The 25,219-nt window shown below is 32.6% G+C and overlaps 1 protein-coding gene across 1 annotated transcript in view; it reads left to right on the plus strand.

Moving 5' to 3' along the window:
* The window catches only part of LOC140450506 (venom acid phosphatase Acph-1-like), a 38,539-nt gene extending 13,799 nt beyond the window's left edge, over nt 1–24,740 (plus strand). Inside the window, 8 exon segments of the mRNA XM_072544161.1 lie at nt 9,148–9,252; nt 9,375–9,614; nt 13,932–14,013; nt 15,623–15,871; nt 17,737–18,042; nt 19,414–19,466; nt 19,469–19,627; nt 24,541–24,740. Coding sequence (XP_072400262.1) covers nt 9,148–9,252; nt 9,375–9,614; nt 13,932–14,013; nt 15,623–15,871; nt 17,737–18,042; nt 19,414–19,466; nt 19,469–19,627; nt 24,541–24,678 — 1,332 coding nt within the window. The 3' untranslated portion in view covers nt 24,679–24,740.
* Nucleotides 24,741–25,219: the final 479 nt, after the last annotated feature.

Consider the following 25,219-nt stretch of genomic DNA (forward strand, 5'->3'; position numbering starts at 1 on the left):
CTCATTACGCATCACATGCCCTAAGTATGTCATCTTTCTGATTTTTACGATACGCATAATTTCCAGATCTTTATTCATACGTTGGATCACGGTGTTGTTTGTAACAATCCGTCAAGGTCCAGGCTTCGACCCTATATAAAAGGGTAGAAAATACATAGCATCTCAAGACTCGTATTCTTATATCAATGTTCAGGTGCATACTACATAAAATCTTCCTGAGGCGATTGAAGACAGCTCTCGCCTTTTCTATACGACATCTTATTTCCTGTGAGTGGTCCCATTCCTTATTTAGGCTGCATCCAGCCTAAGGCGATTGAAGACAGCACTCGCCTTTTCTATACGACATCGTATTTCCTGTGAGTGGTCCCATTCCTTATTTAGGCTGCATCCAAGGTATGTAATTTTGTCGATTATTTTCAAGGGTTCATTATTAGCTGTGAATTGGTGCTGTATTACGTCAATTTTACTTATTACCAGAATTTTGATCTTATCTATCTATATCTGTCACAGGCTTCCACTACACGGTCTATTAATGTTTGCAGATCTTCCGCATTATCAGCAATCAAAACCGTATCGTCCGCATATCTTAAACTGTTTATGATTTCACCATTGATTTTTATACCTTCTCTTAAACCATCAATAGCTTCCCTGAACAGCATTTCCGAGTAAGTATTGAACAACGTCGGTGATAAAATTCAATTTAAATCTGGTGACTGGGCTGGTGTTTCAATGACATTTCGGCAATTATAAAGCAACCAAGTACGAAAGCGATATGACTGTGTTTTGAATCGTTGCCCTGAGAAAACCAGTAATTGTTATTGATACCTAATTTTTAAGCACTATGGGCGAGATGCTTCCTTAGTATATCCAAATACATGCATTGATTCATATCCCCTTCAATAAAATACATGTTACCTACTCCTACAGACGACTTAAACTTCTACATCATCGCTCCACCTCCGCCGTGCTTTACCGCAGCTTTCATATTTTTTAATTTTTGGTCGTTTATTTAACTGGCCAACCCTGTAAATTTTCTTTAAAGACTCATCATCAAAATTCAATTTCGAATAAGCGTGTCAATTTATTTAGACTGGAATACATCAATTTGGGTATTTGGTTGATATTTTGCAACATATTTTTATAGTCCATTGTACTATTTAAATTTGATAAACATTATTAAATATCTATATCTTGATAATAATAAAATATTTCAGTTAAAAAAAATATTAGTTTACCCATTTAAAATTTCTATTATTGCAATACTTGTTATTATAATAAAATTTTTAAATAATTTACATATTCCAATAAACATTTTCGTCATTGTTTACAAGGCAATTCTATACAGCGCACGTCCAAAGTTTTGAAAATTGGTAGACCGTTTATATTAGATAATTATAAATATGATCATACGGCACATAATAATATCGTTAAAGGAAGCTCTTGTATCCTTCAGCATGTTCCTATTTATCGAAAAACAGATGAAGTGGCCAAAAAGAAGAAGATCGGAAGGTAATATGCGGATCGTACACAAGAACTTTGCGAAGGCATTTTGATTTTAGTCGATTGGACACTCTGATCAAAAAATATCTAATTTTTACTGTTCATTTAATATAAATTTTATTTTAAAAAATTTATATCACGCGCGTCACTGAAATTCAAAATTGTCGGTTGCTTCAAGAATTGTTTCTGAGAGAACGACTCTTTCTACAGCAATAGCGCTAATTTAAATTTTTTATTGAAAATTATCTTAGATACATTTCTTATTTGATATATTTTTTCTATGCTAAGTGCAGCAAACTTTTTGCATCCTTTGGTCTCCAAAAATTGACATTCTCAGCAAAATTCATGATTTTTAGATGTTCACATTTTCGTCTCTGACGACTGGAGAAAGTACAGATTATTGTGCGATTTTATTCTGCCATTTGAAAACCATCCGACTGTTCAATGTTGACAGCGTAAAAAATGTATTGACTACCCATAATAATTTGTTACTTTTTTTATGGAAAACATTTAAAAAACGAAAAGTAAATTGTAGGTTTATTTATTTTTGGAAATAATTTATTTCTTCTTCTTCCATTTAGTTGTTTGACCTTAGGTACTAGGGCTATTCGGCCAATATCTGTGTTTGTATACTGATTGTTCAAGAGCCGTAGCTAAGGTACATCTGGGCTTAAGCTATTGACTCCTGAACCTGTAACAATAGTTAAAGAAAAAAAACACAAATTAAAAATTAATTGTTTAAAAGTTCTATTAATGTGGTCCTGTACTACCGCACCAAACCGCTCTAAGCACATGCAATCCAAACAAGCAGATAAAATCTTATAAAGTACAGATTAATCTCATAAACCGTGACCCTAGAAACTTTTGCACTGCGAATAATGTCTTTGAATTAAAATTTTTGAACAGCTCAATAAATTTTGTATTACCTTATAATTCACTTCTAAGTAATTAGAACTCCTTTTGGTATCTAGTACATTCCATTAAAGTGTAAAAATGCTGTAAGGTGCCTAAATAAACACTGTTTTTATTGATCATATAGACATTCTGTATCCTCTTCCTTTGTTAACGCTTTTGATGATTTCATCCATAATCAAATTGAAGAGGATGGGGCTCAATGAATCCCCTTGTCTTATTCCGCTGCCTATTTTTATATGTTCTGTAAGTTGTCCATCTATTTTGACTTCCATTTTGTTGTTTTGGTAGATGTTTTCGATAGTTTTTCTAATATTTAGGGGAGCTTCTCTATTATACAGAAGATAATCTGTCAAACGCTTTCTTTAGGGCAACCAGACAGAGAAATGCTGGTCTATTATACTCTAGTGCTTTCTTAGTAATTTGCTTTATAACGAATATTGCATCTGTACACGATCTTCCATTAAAAATTCAGCCCTTTGTTAAACTGTGTTTAATGACAAATTTAATAAAATATTGAAGTTTTTTCATGTAAACATGAAGCCTCAAAGAATGAATTGTGACTTAAACTCATTAAACTCATTAAAAGTTACTATCTTAAGTAGTTATCTTACATGTCATTATGCAAAAAACAAAGTTATTAACATTTATAAATATAACAAAAATAAGCGGTTTTTGCAATTACCTAGGTCAATTATTTATGTTTTTTAAAGTACTTACTATTTTAATAGAAATAAGCCACAATTAAAGGTTAAAATAAGTTTATTGACGTTACAATTTCCACTTCGGAAATCGTTCTCAAAGTACAAACATTAATAAATTAAACAAATTTTGTTTTTTGTTACTTGGTGAAAAATTCTAATAATTTAATTTTATCTGAAGGCAGCATGCAGTAGGATCTGGTTACCCACATTAAAAGAGGAAGTTATTAAAAGGAAAATACCATTATTAGCAAGTCAGTAACATATCGAGGATACATCATTTATGTTTTTTAAATAACATACATAAAATTAGAATTTGGTGTTTATTGAGAATAAACTAAATCTAATACCAAATACTTACCATGTCGGGATAGTATTATGAGGTTTTTTTAATGGTTTTTTCCTCATGATTTACTATGGAATCACTAACAGGAGAATTTTACTGTCATCATAGCCTGTGGTTGTCTTTTTAAAGACGAATCACATGCTATGATTTTTTCTGACGCATATTCTTAAGTTAAAGTTGATTTCATGTAATCGAATAAACTATCTTACAATAAAGTCGTCCCAGGAACGCAACTCAGCAATATTGGCAAAATCATTTGTGATCTTGCAATGAGTCAGATAAAATTAAATTATTAGAAGAATACGTAAAAGAAATAAAATTAGACTTACTCACAATCAATATAATTTTACTACCAAAACGACCGGTTTCACTTTCTAAACTTTGCAAATCATCTTTATGTCAAACGGTACAAAGTAAATTAAATGCTGAAATTATAAAAAGCCCATATTAGAGTGCTGTCTTGTAAAGATATAGATCAAAAAGGTTATAGTAATTATGCCAATATTACATGTCAAGAAAGAGAAAAACAACACCAGCAATTAAAAGATTTTTGACGTGACAACGTCTTAAATTAGGTTGTGGCTCGGAGTCACTCATGAAAAAGTGTAACGCCCGCTCACGTCTGTTACGATGAGTCACCGAACGAGAGAGAGGCCCGCCGGACCGGCGAATGCCTTGCGTCTCTCTCCCACTCAAACATGATCGGTCCGCTGCGCGCGCAGCACTAGAGAATTAGGCGCGTTGAATCGGTGCGTGCTTGTGTTTCTGTCTTTCTCGAACGTTCTTGGCGTTGGAAAACCGAGAAAGCGTCATAATACAAGTTTACACGTGTGGTTAAAGTATCGTCAGCTGTGTCTGTAGTGAAAATGTGGAGTGCTTAGATTCGTCATTTACAACAACTACAACAATAAAGGTAAATAATTGTACACTAATATTTCATTATCGTAAACTATGATTGATTGATTAATTGTTAGATTGACACAAAAGTTGAGAAACTGAGTTTATAGGTTATGTCATACTATTGACAAATGTTGATAGTGTTAAGTAAATTATTAGTTTAAATCACTCTGCAATCAATCGTAATTCAGTAGATTTAGTCATATCAATAAATATTCTACCGAGAAAAGACGTTGTCACGTAAAATCTTCGCCCGTAAAACCGACTTTACAGGCAACCGATTTTTTATTTATTTAATATAAAATAAAATCTTGTTCTACATTTACTAAAATGTAAATTATTTGTTTTATTTAAGCAAGATAATAAATTGTTTTACTTCGAAAAAGCAAATTGGAACCAAGAAAAACGAACCAAGAGCTTCAACAAGATCTAGCAGCATTCTTCTTCTTCATGTACCATGTCCCTTCAGAGCCATCATAGCTATCATAGCTACCACCATAGCTATCTTAATTTAATTCACTGACACCCTAAATAGCATGCTTGTATCAACACCATACCAATCTCGCAAGTTCTTCAAGCATGAGGTTCTTCTTCGTCCTGGACTGCGTTTGCCTGCTATTTTTCCTTGCATGATATTTTTGTAGCAACCTATATTTGGGACCCCTCATTACATGTCTGAAATACTCCAGCTTTCTCTGCTTGATGCTTTTTATGATCTTAGTAGTCTTGCTGAGACGTTTTAGTATTGTGGAGTTTTGAATCATCTCCACCCAGGAAACTTTTAAAATTCTTCTATAGCACCACATTTCTAAAGCCTCAAGGCGATTTATATCGATTTTATTCACAGTCCAGGACTCGACACCGTAAATTAAGACCGAGAACTCGTAGCAGCGAAGTAGGCGGATCCTCAATGCCAATTTTAGGTCTCTGTTAAATAACATCTTGGACATCCTTCTAAAAGCCTCTCTAGCGCTCCTAGATCTAATTTCACCTTGACTTTCTGCGTTACAATTTAATTGCTGTCCAAAGTAAACGATTTTATCAACTTGTTCAAGTTTGGTATTATTTACATATATAGACGGTTTTATATGCTGTTGTTTACTTGTTACGAATATTTTGGTTTTCCGTATGTTCAGATCCAGACCTGCCTCCCTACAACTCTCAACGACACTATCAATTAGTGTTTGCAGATCTTCTTGACTAGAAGCTAAGAGTACTGTATCGTCCGCATATCGCAAATTATTGATGACTTCACCGTTCACAAGTATTCCTTCTTGTTTTTCAGAAAGTGCTATTCTGAAAATTCTTTCGGAGTAAACGTTGAAAAGCAGGGGTGACAAGAGGCATCCCTGCCGTATTTCTCTTTTAATATTAAGAGCCTGTGATTCCACACTATCTACTAAAACTGATGTTGTTTGTATTGTTGTATTGTATTGTTGTAAAACAAATTTCTTTTTGTATGCTGTTATAAAGTGTTTCGTTGTTTTTCGCTAGTCGCCGTTGTTCCATCAAATCTAATGTCATCTGTCATCCAAGCCTGCTTTTTTAGCTTTGACCTGCCTTGTAAATTTCTCACACATATTTTTTACTGTAGTTACGATTTTATTTAAGCCCTCATCGACATTTTCACCAATATTTTCCCAAATTAATTTTTCGTTCAGTTGTTTTTGAACTGATTCCTTAACTTTTTCGTCTTGTAATTGGGCTGTATCAATATTTTTGCGAGACTTCTTTTTGATCACCTTTTTTAATTTTAATTGGGTTACAGCTACTATGGGATTGTGATCAGACCCAATGTCAGCACATGGATAGGTTTTAACTGATTTAATGCAGTTTCTAAATCGATTTTTTATTAGAATGAAGTCGATTTGGTTCCTAATAATTTTGTCCTCTATTCTGCATTTTACTTCCAGGTGTAGAGTCTTCTCGGTGGTAGTTTAAAGTGAGTATTCGATATAATGAAATCGTGTTCTTGACAGAACTGGATAAGTCGATCTCCATGTTCGTTTCTGTTTCCCAAGCCATAATCCCCCACAATGTTCAAACAGCGTCCTTTGCCGACTTTAGCGTTAAAATTTCCGAGGTCTATGGTATTTTCTGCTGCTTTGACAAGATCTAGAGCATCAGTAAGATCTTGTAAATGCTTCTAATTTATCTTCATCACTGGATGATATTGGGGCATAGACCTGAATTACGTTGGTAATGAATCGTAACGATAAAATGTATTTGTCGTGGATACTGCTCTTTAATGGGCACACTGAATTTATCATTTTATATTTTTAAATCGCAACAAGCTTTATATTAAAAATTTATAGGCTATAAAAATAAAAAGTAGTGTTTATTACAAAAAAAAAGACAAACACCACAGTACCTGTTGAACAAAGTGTAAATTATAACTAATTATAATAACATAAATAATTTAATAAATTATAAATGTCATTTATGCTTTTATTATTATTGTTGTTTATTTAGCGTAAAATGATAAGTAAACAATAAATATTTCCGTTGTTAAACACTTGGGTTAATATTTTAAAACCTTGGTATAGATAAAATACTTGGTTACAACAACAAAGCAAAGTCAGTTTTTTATATTTAATAATGGTTTCTTTACCACAAAAGATAAAAACTATGTAAATGAATAAAAAGAAGATATAGAGAAGCAAAGTGATTTCGACTTGGCAGATCATGTCTGGGCAATTATGTTGTCAGTACCGTTTTCTATACTTCTCTTGATCTCGCATATATTTTCTCGCGGAGAGGAGGAGGTATTTTTTGTTTTATGTTACTATATTTTTTACTTCTCTTCTCTTCTCTTCTCTTCTCTTCTCTTCTCTTCTCTTCTCTTCTCTTCTCTTCTCTTCTCTTCTCTTCTCTTCTCTTCTCTTCTCTTCTCTTCTCTTCTCTCTTCTCTTCTCTTCTCTTCTCTTCTCTTCTCTTCTCTTCTCTTCTCTTCTCTTCTCTTCTCTTCTCTTCTCTTCTCTTCTCTTCTCTTCTCTTCTCTTCTCTTCTCTTCTCTCTCTTTCTCTTCTCTTCTCTTCTCTCTCTTCTCTTCTCTTCTCTTCTCTTCTCTTCTCTTCTCTTCTCTTCTCTTCTCTTCTCTTCTCTTCTCTTCTCTTCTCTTCTCTTCTCTTCTCTTCTCTTCTCTTCTCTTCTCTTCTCTTCTCTTCTCTTCTCTTCTCTTCTCTTCTCTTCTCTTCTCTTCTCTTCTCTTCTCTTCTCTTCTCTTCTCTTCTCTTCTCTTCTCTTCTCTTCTCTTCTCTTCTCTTCTCTTCTCTTCTCTTCTCTTCTCTTCTCTTCTCTTCTCTTCTCTTCTCTTCTCGATTTATTGCGAACTAGCCTTGTGTCGGTACTTTTCTTAAACATAATCTCCAATTTAAAATCTTTGTTTGTACCACCGTGTTAATTTTTAAAATAAAAAATAATACGTATGTATATACGGTTTTGCCACAACATGAGCGATAAACTTTATCCATATCCATAGATAGCTCTTTGTAAGGTTTTATCCAAGTTAAAACATTGCTTATTTTTGGCATTTTTAAAGCACAATAATTATTCATAATTAGAAATACACGTTGTTTACGCCTCCAATTTTACAACAAAAGTGAAACCAAGTGAAACTAACCGTCAAAATAAAAATTTTTACCTAGAGACATAAACTGGCAAAACACAAACCCTTTATTCCAGGACAAAACGTGACAAAACTATAAGCCGCCTTTTTTTATTAGTTACTATAGCAAGAATTTGAATACCAAGTGATTATAAAACAAAATTAAATATTGGTATTTTCCTCCTATCTGTAAGTTTGAATATAAAAATATATAGTTAACACCAAATTTTCAAATTATATGCACTTTATGCTCACTTTTATAAAAATATGCAAAATTTGACACTTTTGCATTTTTATGCATTATATGCAAAATATGCAATTTGCAATATTTGCCTAAGTCTACTCATCAGTTAATACTTTATACTTTTGTATCTCACTTTCGGCACAACAGCAGCCCATTCTTGAGCTTCTGCCTCACTTATTTAAGGATCATTGGGTCCCGTCAACCTATTCAAAATCTGGGCTAAGGAAACATCATCCTCTGAGTCATCATTATCAGTGAGAAATTCAGGGTGCAAATTCTTCCATAATTTATTAGAGACGCTTTAACATCGGCTCAGCAATTAACTAAAAAGAAAACAGTTTCTTTTAAGGATATCATAGATTTTAATGAGTCGATACAATTGTCAGAACATAATGCAAGACAGTTAACCTAAAGGGATTGCGGTAATTTAACTTCACATTTTGTATAACTTTCTGATCCATTGGTTGTATACAGGCCGTGGTGTTAGCTGGCAGGAATATTGCAAAAATGTTGCCGTCTTCAGAGATAAGTTCATCTGGTGATGGATCCACAGGACAATAATCTAACAATAAAAGTGCACGAGGAGGCAAATTAAGAGACAAAAGATGGCGACAGACCGCGGGAACAAATTCCGCTTTAAACCACGCAAGAAACAAATCTTTCGTAACTCAAGCATTTTTTTGTGCACGATAACAAACAGAAATACGTGTTGATTTAAATGTGCAGCTCCCGCATCTACAACCGCGCCGCGAACCCCATTGCCGGCCAGATTACAGCGCACCGAACAAGGAGTTCGATTACCGCAGATATTATAAGAGAAAAAAGTATGTGGTATTAAGTAAACTGTTAGGGTTTAGTCGTTCTTTAGGTTGGGTTAAGTTAGGATAGGTTTTGATGACTTTATATTAAAGATAAAAAATTATAAATTTTTATTTTGTAGCTTTTTAGGCATGGAAACAGAACAGCAGAGCTACACGAAACTTACCCCAAGGATCCCTACCGAAACTTTACATACTTTCCAATTGGGAGAGGACAATTGACAAACGTAAGTAAAAATTTTAAATATATATTATATATAGCATATATTTAACAAAAATAATTGCTTCTTTATAAAGTTAAATAAAATAAAATTTAGTGCTATTTTCATTGCATCTAAAATATCTTTAGGCTGGAAAAGTAAGAGAGTACCAAATTGGTAAGGATCTGCGCAGAAGGTATGATAAGCTTTTGGGACCAGTATATTATCCAGAGGTCGTTGATGCTGTCACGACCAACAAGAATAGAACCAAAGCGTCGCTTGAGTTAGTTTTAGCCAGTTTGTTTAAGCCAAAATACACAGATGTGTGGAATTGGGCACTTGGCTGGCAACCCGTTCCCTATAACTATTATCCAGTAGATCAAGATCCAGTAAGTAATCTATTGATCATTATGATTTAGAATACCTACATATTTTTGAAAATAGTTAAAACGTAATGTTTATTATATTTCTAAATATTTTCATTTGTAAAATTTAGTATTAAGCTAAACATTTGACGAAATCACATACATAAGGGCGATTTTATTGCCAAAAATTGTTAAAGGCTTAGATCATATCTTTCAGGAGAATATGACCTGGGAATCTGCAATGATCGAGGGGATGGACTTTTGATTTTCGCTAAGAAAACAACATTATATTATTTATTGTATTTATTATAGTAACAAACACATACTATAAGCTTCATTTTCTCAGATTGTATACTTGGAGAGCCCCTAAAAATAATCTAAGAAGTATACACGTATCATAAGAAATTAGGTAAATTACGTTATTATTAATAAAATATTTATGAACTCCATCATCATCATTGGCTCCACAACCCATGGTGGGTCTTGACCTGCTCAAGGATAAGTCTCCATTCTCTCCTATTCTTCGCCTTGGATTTCCAGTTTCGTACTCCCAACATTCTCAAGGTCTTCCTCCACCTGATCCTTAATCGTGCTCTGGGTCTACCTCTCCTTCTCACTCCATCTATTCTGTGGTTATAAATATGTTTGGCGGCCTCATCTCATTCATTCTCTCTATGTGACCTAACCACCGCAGCCGGTTTATTTTGATGTACCTAATAATATCAGGTTTGTCATATAGGCGGTAAAGTTCCAAATTATAGAGTCTATGCCATAATCGCCCTCCTGTAATCCTCCATAGATATTGCCGGAGGATTTTACGTTCAAAGCATCTTAAACGTTCTTCATCGCTCTTTGTCATCGTCTATGTTTCCGACGCGTAAGTTAGGATGGGCTTGATAAGAGTTCTGTATATCACTAGTTTCGTTGTTTTTGTAACAAGGCTTGTTGTTAAAATTTTTTTTAATCCATAATATATCTGTCTGTTAATTTCTTCACTTACTGCATTATTCTGATTGATTTGTGAGCCTAGGTATATAAACTCTCTTACTCCTCGAAAGTATATGTTCCGATCGTTAGATCTTCGGGTTGTGCTGCTTGTATATAATTTGATATTTTCATATACTTCGTCTTACTAGTGTTAACCTCTAGTCCCATTCTTTTTGTTGCTGCTTCAAGCGCCTTTAATGATTCAACCACGTCCGCCTTTCTTCTTGCAATAATGTCGATGTCATCGGCGTACGCTAGTTATTGTACGCTGCGATTAATATAGTTCCTCTGGTTGTTATTCCAGATTCTCTTATCTCTCTCTAGTGCAATATTGAATAGAAGGCATGATAGGCTGTCTCCTTGTCTAAGTTCTATCTGAGACTGGAACGTTCTGGAAACTCCGTTCTGCACTCTAACTTTACACTCGACTCTTGAGAGGGTCGCTTTCACCAATTTTACTAAGTGTACTAGTATGCTAAATTCTTTCATGGCCTTGTACAGTCCGTTTTTTTTCAACACTACCGTAGGTACATCTAAAATCAACAAATAGGTGATGAGTATCAATGCCATACTCATATGTTTTTTCCACAGCTTGTTTTAAAAGCAATATTTGATCGGTCGTTAAACTTCTTACGAAACCCACACTGATATTTACCTATTATGTCTCACAATATCCCGATAGTCGGTCGTAAGGAATATATGCCAATATTTTGTATGTTACGTTTAGGAGGGTTATTCCTCTGTAGCTGTCACATATTGTTTGATCTCCTTTACTGTGGATGGTGCAATTATACCTAGATTTCAGTCTTCTGGCAACTTTATTTGCTTCCAGATCAGTTCTACCAGTCTATATATACAGTATGTCAAGTTTTTGCCATGCTTTAAAAGTTCTAAAGGAATGCCATCTGCCCCAGGAGCTTTGTTTTCTTTCAATTTTTGTATAGCTTGGATGACTTCTACCTTTGTTGGGATGTTATCTTTCTCTCTTTCATCGTCAATGTCCTCGAGTTGGATTTCTGATTCGTGAAGCCCTGTCTCATTTCTTTTATTTATCACCCCTGTTCTATTTCTAACGATTGATAATCTAGGTTTGAATTCTTTCCTGTTTTGGTTAATCCTCTTGTAGAACTTTCGCGTTTTTGTTTGTGCCTTATAGTTCTTTAGTTCTTTTAGTTGGCTCCCTATATGCTCTTTCTTCTTTTTTTTTAAGTATTCGTTTTTCTTGTCGTCTCAGCTGCTTATACTCTTCCTCTGTTTGTCTCGTTCTTCACTCTATATACCTGATTTTTTCTTTGTGTTGCTTGTGCGCATTCCTCATCGTACCAGTCTGACCTTAATTTTTTACGTTTTTTGCTTTCCGATATGAACTCCATCAGTATAGTTAAAACATACCCTGGAGTAGATATTGAATTAAATCACATCCCTTTAGTTGCCAATGCAAAAGTCATGCTAAAACGAACAGGGAAAAACATCAAAAAATATAAGACAATGCAAGGACAAGGCAGAAAAATTCAAAAGAAAACAAAGAGAAATAAACAAAAATACGAGCAGCTAAAGAAGAATAAATGGTGGATGGAAAGAGAGATAGAAGAATTAGAAAAGAAGCATGATATGTCCAATATACACAAAAAATTCGCAAAGTTACTGACCAATATAATAAGAAAAACACTAACACTAAAAAATGAAATTAAAGTTATCATTGATAAATAAGAAAAACATGGAGTAACCATATAACTGGATATTCCAAGATGATAGGCCAAATATACAGAGCAATGTAAATGAAGAAGGACCTGAAATTTTAAAATCTAAATTTTTAATTTTCGAAAAAGAACTCATTGCTAAAGATACCTAGATGAAACCCAATTTAGATTTAGGAATGTACTGGGTACGCTTGAGATACTTAAATGTATTCTTCCAAAAATGCCGTGTAAATGCCACGTAAAGATATTTACGTGGCTTTTATCTATTATGAAAAGACTTTCGATAGGGTACAGCATGAAACGCTTTTGAACATATGATGAAAGTTTAAACGAAGAAACCGATGAAGACGAATTCAGTCCTGATATAGACCACCTTATCACTTTATCCAAGCTAAACTAAATAACTTAGGAAGAGACTTCGGCCTATCGAAAGATGCTGCACAAATCCTAGGATCAGGACTGAAAGATAAAAATCTGTTGGCTCCAGGAGTCGCATTTTTGTAGTATAGGCATTGTGAAAGGGAGTTTACGGAATATTTATCTCATGTGGGTTCACTGGTATATTCTTATAATATTCCTGGAGTAATCATGGAATGGGGAGCTGAAAATTACAATTCCACATCATGGCGGTTATTTATTTATTGATCATTCTAAGAGAAGTCCGAAGTGTCTTGTTGCACAATGGCAAGACTTATGCCTCGATACCTGTTACTTATTCTGTGCATCTCAAAGAAATGTATGAGAACCTTGAATTATTGCTAAATAAAATAAAGTAGATGTAAGTACTTAACTGTACAAGACTATTGTAGGCAACTCTGTGGAGACTTCAAAATGATATCAATACGTCTGGGTCAGTTGTCTGGATTCACAAATTACCCATGTTTTTTGTCCAAGTGGGACAGTCGAGTACGAAATTTATATTATGTTAGGAAAAAATGGTTACTCAGAAAAAGGCATTAATTAACCCAAAATCAGTTTTTTTGCATCTCTTTCACGTATAGTTAGGATTGATGAAGCAGTTTGTCATAGATCTAAATAAAAAATGTGACTGTTTTAAATACATGTGCGACAAATACCCTGCACTTGCTAAACGTAAACTTAAAGAGGGAATTTTTGTAGGCCCTCAAATTCAAACCTTAAAATTAGAGAGATTGTTCCAGAATATAAAGATAAATCTGATGCATAAAGTTTTTTCGTAGTAGTCATAGACAATTTTCCAGGAAACAGCATGTTTCCAAATAATAGAGAAATTGTACCAACATGGTCGAAAATTATAAAAAACTGGTTTTATCAAGACATAAAATAGATGTAAAGACGTTACCACGGAAGATGGAAAATTAGAATGATGCCTGATTACTGCTGGACTTAGAAGAGGTTTACAAAAATTCCCAAAAAGAAAACTACAAAACTCAGTTTTAACAGAAAAGGAGAACGATTTTATTAAAAAAAAACCAACGATTGTCTCAAGTAGATTATGATGCATTGTTTTTTTTTAAACAACTTAATTTTGCAGTGTAATTTTGTATATACTATCATAAGAGAGAAAATTTTGCCGGCAATATTTTCGAGGACATGCTGTATATGAACAAGAAATTATGAAAATTATCGAAGAGTACATAGAACATTATATCGTTGAGATGCTTACATTTCAGAGGTGAAAATCCCAGCCATACAAATTCAAGGATCAGAGGAACTTCCAGATATAACCGAAGAGGAAATCGAATCAGCGTTGAAAGGTATGAAGAACAGCAAATCATCTGAGAAGATGGCATTGTAAGAGAAATGCTAAAATTAGGAGGCAAATGCGTCATAAAAGCTTTAAAAACCATTTATATGATGCCTGTCTCTTTGAAGGAGTTACACCAGAAAAATAAAATAGTGCCATTATGTTAATATTGCACAAATAAGGAGATGTAACAGAAATTGGAAACTACAGACCTATCAACTTGTTATCTCATTTATATAAGCTCTTTATGAGAATAATTACTAACAGACTGGAACCTAAGCTGGATTTTCACCAACCATTAGAGCAGGCCAGATATAGGAGTGGCTTGGAACGAATGACCACCTACAAGTAATAAAATCCTTAATAGAGAAAGTTACAGAATACAACAAGCCATTGATATTATTTGTAGACTTTGAGAAAGCGTTTGACTCAGTCCAGCAGCATAGCTCCATGTTAAGAGCTCTTACAGAGTGCAGTATTGATCATAGGTACACAACTCTTCTTCTGAATGTATATATATATAATATATATATATATATATATATATATATATATATATATATATATATATATATATATATATATATATATATATATATACAATAGCGCAACAGCTGCAGTTAGAATGTATTATGGCAACAAAAATACATTTCCCTTCGAGAGGAGTATTAGGCAAGGTCTCTTCATCTCTCCTAAGCTATTCACCGCTTCGTTGCAGAGTACTATGTAGATTAGGGTAGATCATGCCTGCCAGCTTCTTCAAGACCTTCAGAGCTCGGGTACACGAGTTGGACTTAAAATTAATTTCTCCAAAACACAATATATGACCAACCTAATACTGGCGAAAAACATCTCAACTAACGGCACGCAAATTGAACAGGTGAATAGCTATAAATATCTGGGCCACGAAATTAAATTAGGAGGATATAATCCAACAACGGAGCTAAACAGGAGAATAAGACTGGCATGAGCGGCTTACCGAAAACTGAGAGAAGTCTTTAGATCAAATATTCCCATGTGCTTTCAAGAAAAGTAATCAATAAAATACAAGTGGCACATAGAGCGATGGAGAGGTCAATGCTGAATATATCAAATTCAAACCTTAAAATTAGAGAGATTGTTCCAGAATATAAAGATAAATCTGATGCATAAAGTTTTTTCGTAGTAGTCATAGACAATTTCCCAGGAAACAACAAGTTTCCAAATAATAGAGAAATTGTACCAACATGGTCGAAAATTATAAAAAACTGGTTTTATCAAGACATAAAATAGATGCAAAGACGTTACCACGGAAGATGGAAAATTAGAATGATGCCTGATTACTGCTGGACTTAGAAGAGGTTTACAAAAATTCCCAAAAGAAAACTACAAAACTCAGTTTTAACAGAAAAGGAGAACGATTTTATTAAAAAAAAAACCAACGATTGTCTCAAGTAGATTATGATGCATTGTTTTTTTTTTAACAACTTAATTTTGCAGTGTAATTTTTGTATATACTATCATAAGAGAGAAAATTTTTCCGGCAATGTTTTCGAGGACATGCTGTATATGAACAAGAAATTATGAAAATTATCGAAGAGTACATAGAACATTATATCGTTGAGATGCTTACATTCCAGAGGTGGAAATCCCAGCCATACAAATTCAAGGATCAGAGGAACTTCCAGATATAACCGAAGAGGAAATCGAATCAGCGTTGAAAGGTATGAAGAACAGCAAATCATCTGGAGAAGATGGCATTGTAAGAGAAATGCTAAAATTAGGAGGCAAATGCGTCATAAAAGCTTTAAAAACCCTTTATAATGCCTGTCTCTTTGAAGGAGTTACACAGAAAAATAATTATGATAATATTGCACAAATAAGGAGATGTAACAGAAATTGGAAACTACAGACCTATCAACTTGTTATCTCATTTATATAAGCTCTTTATGAGAATAATTACTAACAGACTGGAACCTAAGCTGGATTTTCACCAACGATTAGAGCCGGCCAAATTTAGGAGTGCCTTTGGAACGAATGACGACCTACAAGTAATAAAATCCTTAATAGAGACAGTTACAGAATACAACAAGCCATTGATATTATTATTTGTAGACTTTGGGAAAGCGTTTGACTCAGTCCAGCATAGCTCCATGTTAAGAGCTCTTACAGAGTGCAGTATTGATCATAGGTACACAACTCTTCTTCGGAATATATATAATAGCGCAACATCTGCAGTTAGAATGTATTATGGCAACACAAATACATTTCCTTCGAGAAGAATATTAGGCAAGGTATATTAATCTCTCCTAAGCTATTTACTGCTTTGTTGCAGACTGTTATGAGAAACAATAATTGGGAGAATATTAGAGTCAACATAAATGGAGAATTTCTGAACAACGTGAGATTTGCAGACGACATAGTCCTTATTGCAGACCAGGTAGATCATGCCTGCCAGCTTCTTCAAGACCTTCAGAGCTCGGGTACACTAGTTGGACTTAAAATTAATTTCTCCAAAACACAAATATATGACCAACCTAATACTGGCGAAAAACATCTCAACTAACGGCACGCAAATTGAACAGGTGAATAGCTATAAATATCTGGGCCACGAAATTAAATTAGGAAGATATAATCCAACAACGGAGCTAAACAGGAGAATAAGAATGGCGATGAGCGGCTTACCGAAAACTGAGAGAAGTCTTTAGATCAAATATTCCCATGTGCTTGAAAAGGAAGGTCTTTGATCAATGTGTACTCCCAGTTCTAACGTATGGAGCAGAAACATTGACCCTTTCCAGAAAAGTAATCAATAAAATACAAGTGGCACAGAGAGCGATGGAGAGGTCAATGCTGAATATATCCCTCAGAGACAGAGTATCAAATACAATAATTAGGAGAAAAACTGGTGTTACTGACGCAGTTCTAAGGATTACAACTTTTTAAGCTGAGAAATCACTGGCAGAAAGGAGTTTTGTAAGTAGGAAACATGGCGTTGCTATGACGTTTTATCGGTTAAAAATAGTCTAGTGAAATTGTCTATTGAATATCGTCTCCATAAATATTTTTTTTGTAGTATCCAAATTTCCTCCAGTATTTTTGGCAGTTTCCATAAAAACCTGAGGTATTGAAAAAAAAAACTAAGCAAATATTCGTGATCACTGATCAGCACACTGTATGACAACTATTTCATAATCTACCTTCAAAACGTACCCTTCAAACACTAACAATACCATTTTTAAGTTTTTCACTGTAAAATTTATAATATAATATCATAGTTTACAAATATTACAAAAAAAAAACAAGAGAAAAAATAGATAGATAATAAAGAATAAAAATGAAAATATATCAAAACAAAATTTGTGTATCCATAAAAATATTAGGTATTATGTAGTACTAACATTCTGATAACAAGAAAATTTTGACTATGAATCTGCAATCAATAATAATTAAAATTCAGTTGACTTTAACATCAACAAAAACAAGTCTGGCTAATTGGTTCTGCCAAAGCCATTTTCAGAAAAAAAAATATTACAGTTGAAGCTTTTTGTTTTCCGATGATACATTTGATAAAACCCGGTTAAACGTCATATACGTGGGTTATAAAGATTATATAATACATCAAATTCAATTTTTTATAGGTACTTTAAGGGTACAAATCGTCCAAGATATTCCACGACTTCCACGACTATACGTGGGTTATAAAGATTATTTTAATCCATAAAATTATTTACTTAAATTAATATTTTTATAGGTACTATGGGAATAAATTGTCCACGATACCAGAAATTATACAACGAACTGATAAATTCAGCTAAATGGAAGTCTATATTTAAAAAATATCAGACACAGTTCGATTATATTTCGAAAAATTCAGGGTTGAACGTAACAACATTCCAGGAGGTCTATAACATGTACTTTGGTTTATCTACTGAAGAAGAATACGGACAAGTCTTACCACCATGGACGCATTCGGTATGGCCTAAAGTCATTGTTAGTTTATCCATCAAACAATATTACGTAGAAACTGGTACTACAGAAATGGCGCAACTTGCGGAAGGTAATCAGTTTTCATTCCAATAATCAAAAGGTCTAAATACACAAGTGTTAACAATAATATCGCCTATATAATTTTAAGTAACTATAATGAGAATAAGGATAAAATTAATAAATAACTACATATTTATTACTAACTCCTCATTAAAAAAAAAGAAAATATTTAGCAGTATTTTTTTATAAAAGGTGTTTTTTTTAGAGGTATATAACTTTGAAATGGAATAAAACAAAGATGGTTTTTATAAATTAACATGAAATTGACTTTATTCGAAAATGATCTTTTGGCATTATAATTTAAATATGATTTCTGGATATGACCGCCACGGCTGACTCTGAAGTAGTCTAATCTGAAGGTCCAATTTTCGATCACTTTTTCCAATATTTGTAGCCGTATATCGGCAATAACATAGCGAATATTGTTCTCGAAGTGGTCCATTGCTTCATGTGTATAGGCATAGACTAGCATTTTCACATATCTCCACATAAAATAGTCTATCAGTGTTAAATCGCACGATCTTTAAGGCCAATTCACGGTCCGAACGTAAAACTATGCGCTTACCAAACCTTTCCTTCAATTAATCTATGGTGGCACTAGCTGTGCGATATGTTGCGCCGTCTTATTGAAACGACACCTCCTGTGCATCATGGTTGTTTAATTGGGCAATGAAAAAGACAGTAATCACGGCTCTATAGCGGTCTCCATTGACTGTAACGTTCTGGCCAGCATCGTTTTTGAAGAATTGTACGTTCCAATGATCCAACCAGACCATAAAGCAGACCAAACGGTCAGTTTTTCTGGATATAATGGTAATAGTAGAGCTGTGAGCCAGTAAAGTGGTAGTCACTGTATTACGGAAAACTAGAACTACCAGTATAGTGGTATATAGTCAGGTGCGAAAAGTGTTAATCAAGACTGTGATTTATATGACAACAATTCATGCTTTTACATTAATTTTTTATGCACAAAGATCTAAATGAATTGACTCTAAGCTGATTTATGCAGTATTTATTAGTTCCAAATGATAGAAATATATATCGGTGCTTCAAATTTCATTGTATATCTTTAAAAACATACATGCGATGAAAATGCGAACATATTTCACATACCTACCCTTTTATTCCCGCTTCAATTGACACACACTATAGCTCTTGTACCGATTTTTATAAAATATGTGACATATATATATATATATATATATATATATATATATATATATATATATATATATATATATATATATATAATATAATATTATATATATATATATATATTTCCATCTTTCGTTTTATTTAAAGTTCTAACCAGATGATTATAAAGATAATTTATTTCTTTTCTTCTAAGTTCTTTATCATTCTTATTTATTTTTTTCTTCAGGATTTCATTTAAAGAAAATTATAGAAGACACTAAAAATAAGGCGAAAAAACTTGGTGAAAGAATGGAGTAAAAATGTATTTATACTCTGCTCATGAAAATAATGTGGGAGAAATGATGGTACTTCTTGATGTTTTCAACAATCCTCATGTTCCTACTTATGGCAGTTACTTGATTTTTGAAGTTCATAACATTAATAACGTTATAGGAATTAAGGTAAGTTGATTACAATATTATTTATGTACATGTAGTATATATATTGTTATGATGTATTGTTTGTTAATGATGAGCAATGAGTATTTTTTAATAATATAGGGTTTTTATCGCGGTTCTCAAAGAATTAGTTTGTAAGTACTCTTTTAAATATCTTTATTATATCTATTATGAAACACACATATATATCTAACCTAGCCAATATAAATTTAAAATAAACTATCTTTAATTTGAAATTCTTATGAAACTAATTAAATTCTATAGATAATGTAAAATTTAAACAAACTATCTTCAAATTGAAATTGTTATGACACTAACTAAATTATATTAACAAAATTTTGTACCTTTCTGTCACTGAATGCCTAAATGAACTGTTTTCCACTGTATAGATTATAATCACCACTCAATGTCTTCTTCGCAGCTTCGGTTATCCTTGTTTTGTGAAATTACTTTTTCCAATTATCAGCTTTCACCAATTTAAGATATTTTTCTTCACAGCATTTATAAACCACCAAGCAACCAGCAAACAGCATTTATATTTATTCTTATTTTCTATATACCAATATCCAATCACCAAAATATTATTTAATTTTAATATTCAATTAATACTTCTTCCATTATCATCATTTATACATAACATAATTTTTAATCTTCAATACTATTTTCTTTATACTGTTTCTTATCTTGATTTAACTCACTATATTGAACAATTGTAACTGATTGACTGCCTCTAACTAATTTTCATACTAAAACTGGACTAATAGTAACTATAACTCACAACTGACTGACTAACTTAATGGACCTTCTTACTAAAATTCCTGACTGACTTCTGAATCCAAAATCACCGGGTATTTATATCTTTTTGGATGTTCCAGAACCATCTGGTAAGAAATCATGTTCCATTTGTTCTATTAAATACATGTCTGAATTTTCTGGAACAAACCATTTCGCAAACAAGGCCATCTCCGGTGATCTAGAGAATTCCATACTTTTCTATTAATTATTTTGTTGACATTTAGGCTTTTCAGATCAGAATATACACTTAAATCATTAGCTTAACATTCTAATTTAATAAACTACACATTTTATTATTATAACCCCACTTATATTCGTAATAATTCTTAATTTCTATCTGTCACTTCGAGAGTATGTATATCTGGTTGCCTAATCACATGGCTCACTTAAATATATTTACAACATTAAATACAGACTTTTTACAATTATTATATGCCTAATTTCTTAAAAATGCCCTCACATAAATAATTTTTATTAAATTCTCTAGTATATAACTTCTTAAAATAACCAAATACTTGTTATATCTAATATTATCTAGTATATAACTTATAATTATTTTCTTTAAACACTAATCATATCAATATATATATATATATATATATATATATATATATATATATATATATATTTATATATATATATATATATATATATATATATATATTTATATATATATATATATACTATATATATATATCTATATATACTATATATACTATCTAAAACTATAGACCATACGTGGCATGTCTCGCAAAACAGAAAACCAACAAAGGTATATCGATGGAAGCAACCGTATATACGTATTTCTGACTATTGGTCGTCTTCATCACTGGAAACCATCAGAGTCTTCTAATTCTAATGCCAAAAATTAGACGCAATTGCTCCTATAGTGATCCTTTTCCAAGTTAACATGTTCTTGCCAAATAACACGAGAGGTGGGATCATTTAAATATACATACATAAAAGACGAAAGCGCTTTTGTCTTAAGTAAAACTTAAAATTTAAGTAAAAATAGATAATAATATACAGGGTGTTTCATTATTAATTGTCCATATGGTAACTGGAGAAATCTGAGCACAAAATACGATATTTAACTCAAAACTCTTTAAATAAAATATTTCTACTTACTGAGATACATTACAAATATTCTAAAATAATTTTAGCAGATTGTCTTAACATCTTTCAATATTTTTTGTTCACATTTGACAAACAATTTACTCATATAAGATACTTTAACAAGCGTTAAAGAATAGTTTTTCGCTGTTACCAGAGGCATGCTGTAGGGATAGGTACTTCCTTTTCCCCCTCACAATCTACGCCGCTGTCGTAATAATTATTTAAGTATGTTTTTTTGATTTTTCGTTACTTTTTACGTACATCCTGTTGTCTCAATGCGATAGTGTATGTAGTTTCAAGCTATTTGGGTGTAAAGGTAATGTTTAAAATACATAATCTTATTTTATTGCTAACATCCATTTCACACGAGTCATATAACTATGTCACTAATAACATTATACAATTTAATAGATTCAGTAAATCCCATTTCTTTTTCATATTAATGTTGTCTGTTTCTAACATCCTTTTTGTCCTCTCTGTGTCAGGTCTTGTTTCTGCCGCGTATGTCATTATTGGTCTGATGACTGTTTTGTAAATTCTGCTTTTCGTTTCTTTCCTGATATTTTTATTTCTCCCTATTATTTCATTTAGGCAGCCTGCGGCTCTGTTTGCTCTTGATTCACTTGATTTTCCACTTCAGTTTCGAGTTTTCCGTAGCTAGATAATGTGATGCCTAGATATTTAAACTCCATCACTGTTCTATTATCTGACCTTCCAACTTCAATTTGCATCTTAATAAATTTGCTGTTGTAACCATGCATTTTGTCTTTTGTGGGGAAATTAACATGTTAAATTTTCTGGCGGTTATATTATATTGGTGTAGCATACATTGTAAATCATCTTCACTTTGAGAGAGTAGTATTGCGTCGTCTGCATAGCAGCTGGTTTTCTCCCATCTGGTATCATTTTTTAGTTCTTACTTTTTTCATTATTTCATCCATAATCAGGATGAACAATAGAGGACTCAGGGAATCTCCCTGTCTTATCCCATTGCCAGCTTCAATAGGGTCGGTTAGTTCTTCTACTTTTACTTTTATTGTGTTGTTTTGGTAGATATTTTCGATCGTTTTGATTATTCCTAGAGTCATCTCTCTTGCGTATAGTAAGTGGATTACTTCTTTTAATTTGACCTGGTCAAATGCCTTCTTAAGGTCCACGAAACATAGATATGCCGATTTGTTGAATTCTAATGATTTCTCTTGCACTTGCCTCATTATAAATATAGCGTCGGTGTATGGATCTTCCCAACCTAAAACCTTGTTGTTTTTCTGCTAGTGTTATAATTTCATTCAGTTTAATTCCGATGACAAAAAACGAATAACGAAAAACCATTACAAACTTAAAAAAGAAAAATTCGGACTAAACAATGATCTGACTCCTATCGTGATCTATTGCAGAGTGACGTCATTCGCCCAACCCGGTATAAACAAAGCATAAACGGAAATATTCCTGTTTATTTGAAGCGCAAAATCCAATAGGCGGCCTAAACATCAAACAAATGCAATTAGTGTTATTATATAACGACCAGAAATGTTTATATTATCAATCTTATTAAATATTTTTAATATAAATATTTTTTGGTGTTTTAATACATACGAAAGGAAATAGAAATGCTACAGTGTTTTACAAAAACACTGTACAAAAATGTGTGAACAAAAATATAAATAAAATAAACAAAATACAAAAAGTATTTTGGAAACAACCTCACCTTCTGGACGACGTGACAATTTTTCCACGTCATCATATATAATGTATATTAAAATAGGTTTACTTTGTAATTATAAACAAGCATATAAAAAAATGGAAAATCCGTTTTGATGTTATCATCCAAGAGTTATTTGAACAATCAATCTATTTAAGATGATTGATCGAAATCTACAAATTAATATTTTTTCTTCTTTTTCTTCATACTTTATAAATATGCAAAATGCCTGTTTTACTTCGGTTTTTAGCCTCAATTGACGTTGTCTGACCATATTTTCCTCGGTCGTCCCAATGATCTTCTTTCATTTGGTGATTTGTCTCTTGGTATTCATACTATTCTATTTTCTGTCATTCTTTCGATGTGTTGATTCCACTCCACTTTTCTTCTTTTGGTCCACGCGTTTATTTCCTCTATACCACATCTCGCTCGTATTTCCTCACTTCTTACTCTGTCTCTTAGAGTTTGGTTTGTTATTTTTCGTAAGACTTTCATTTCTGTTGTTTCCAGTAGTCTTTGTGTTTTCGCCGTATCTGCTCTTGTTTTCGCTGTGTATGTCATTATCGGTCTTATTGTTGATTTATATATCCTGGATTTCGTTTCCGTTGTGAGGTATTTGTTTCTCCAGATTGTGTTGTTGAGACATCCTGCTGCTCTGTTTGCCATGTTCACTTGTTTTTGTACTTCTTCTTCCACTTTTTCGTAGCTTGACAGTTTTATTCCCAAGTATTCAGTTTCCATCCCTTGTTCTATTATTTTGTTATTTACGACTAGTTTACATCTTCTCGGTTCCGCTGATATCACTATCGCTTTAGTTTTCTCTGTTGAGATCTCCATGTTGTATATGAGCGCCGTATCTTCGAATTCTTTAATTAATCTTTGTAGGTCATCTTCATTTTCGGCTGTTATTATGGCGTCGTCGGCGTAGCATATTATCCTTATTTCCTTTTCTCCCATTCTATATCCTCTTCTTTTTTTAACTTTCTTTATGATTTCATCCATTATCAGATTAAATATTAATGGGCTCAGCGAATCCATTTGTCTAATGCCAGTTTCATATTTGATAGGTTGCGATAGTTTTCCTTTACATCTTACCATAGCTATGTTATCTTTATATATGTTCTCAATGGTTTTTACTAAATCCAGTGATATTCACTTTTCATATAATAAATGTATCGCGTCCCGAATTCTCACTCTATCATATAGATAGATTTGAAGGAAGCGTTTGCTAGAGTGAGAAATTAATATTTGTCTGTTTTTATTTTACATTAAGAATATTTCTTAAATGTAGTTTTATTTTCAGTTATACTACAATAATTATACCACCGATGGACTCCAGCTCTTAAAACTGCCCAACTGTGACGAGTTTTGTCCAATAGATAAATTTGAAAGTATCTTCGAAGAATATCTACCATCGTCAACGGATCTATGTTATAATTAATTTATATTGTTTTTGTTTTCTTGTTACATAAAAACTATAAAATAAAAAAATAACAGTCAAAAGTGTAATTATTTACTATTTTTATATTTTTTTGCATTTATTTATAGAAATATATTTAACTTGCTACTCATAATATCGTCAAAACCCAACGATTTATCTTCATTCTCTTTGCGTTTATTCCTTTGCGGAGTCAGTTGTCCTAATTACATTTCTCCACAAATTTCTATCTTGAGTCATGCCAATATTAATCTTTTTGGCCGACATGTTTCTAATATACCCATTCTTTATTTTATAATTTTTTGCCACTCTATTCATTCATGATTTTTACGAAGTTGTATATCCACAAGGAAAATAAAAATACTGTAGTTGGCTAAAAAAAATTCATCATCAGTGCATTTACCTGAAATAAGTATTACCACTTAAGTGAATGCAAACGTAAAAATTAAATTTTGACTAAGGTTAAACAATTAATGTGATTAAATACTCACCAGATGTACAACTGGTTCCTAAAAAAACTGATACGACTCTTAGTAAGATTTGA

This window comes from Diabrotica undecimpunctata, chromosome 9 (genome assembly GCF_040954645.1).
Source record: "Diabrotica undecimpunctata isolate CICGRU chromosome 9, icDiaUnde3, whole genome shotgun sequence".
In the NCBI taxonomy this organism is placed as follows: domain Eukaryota; kingdom Metazoa; phylum Arthropoda; class Insecta; order Coleoptera; family Chrysomelidae; genus Diabrotica; species Diabrotica undecimpunctata.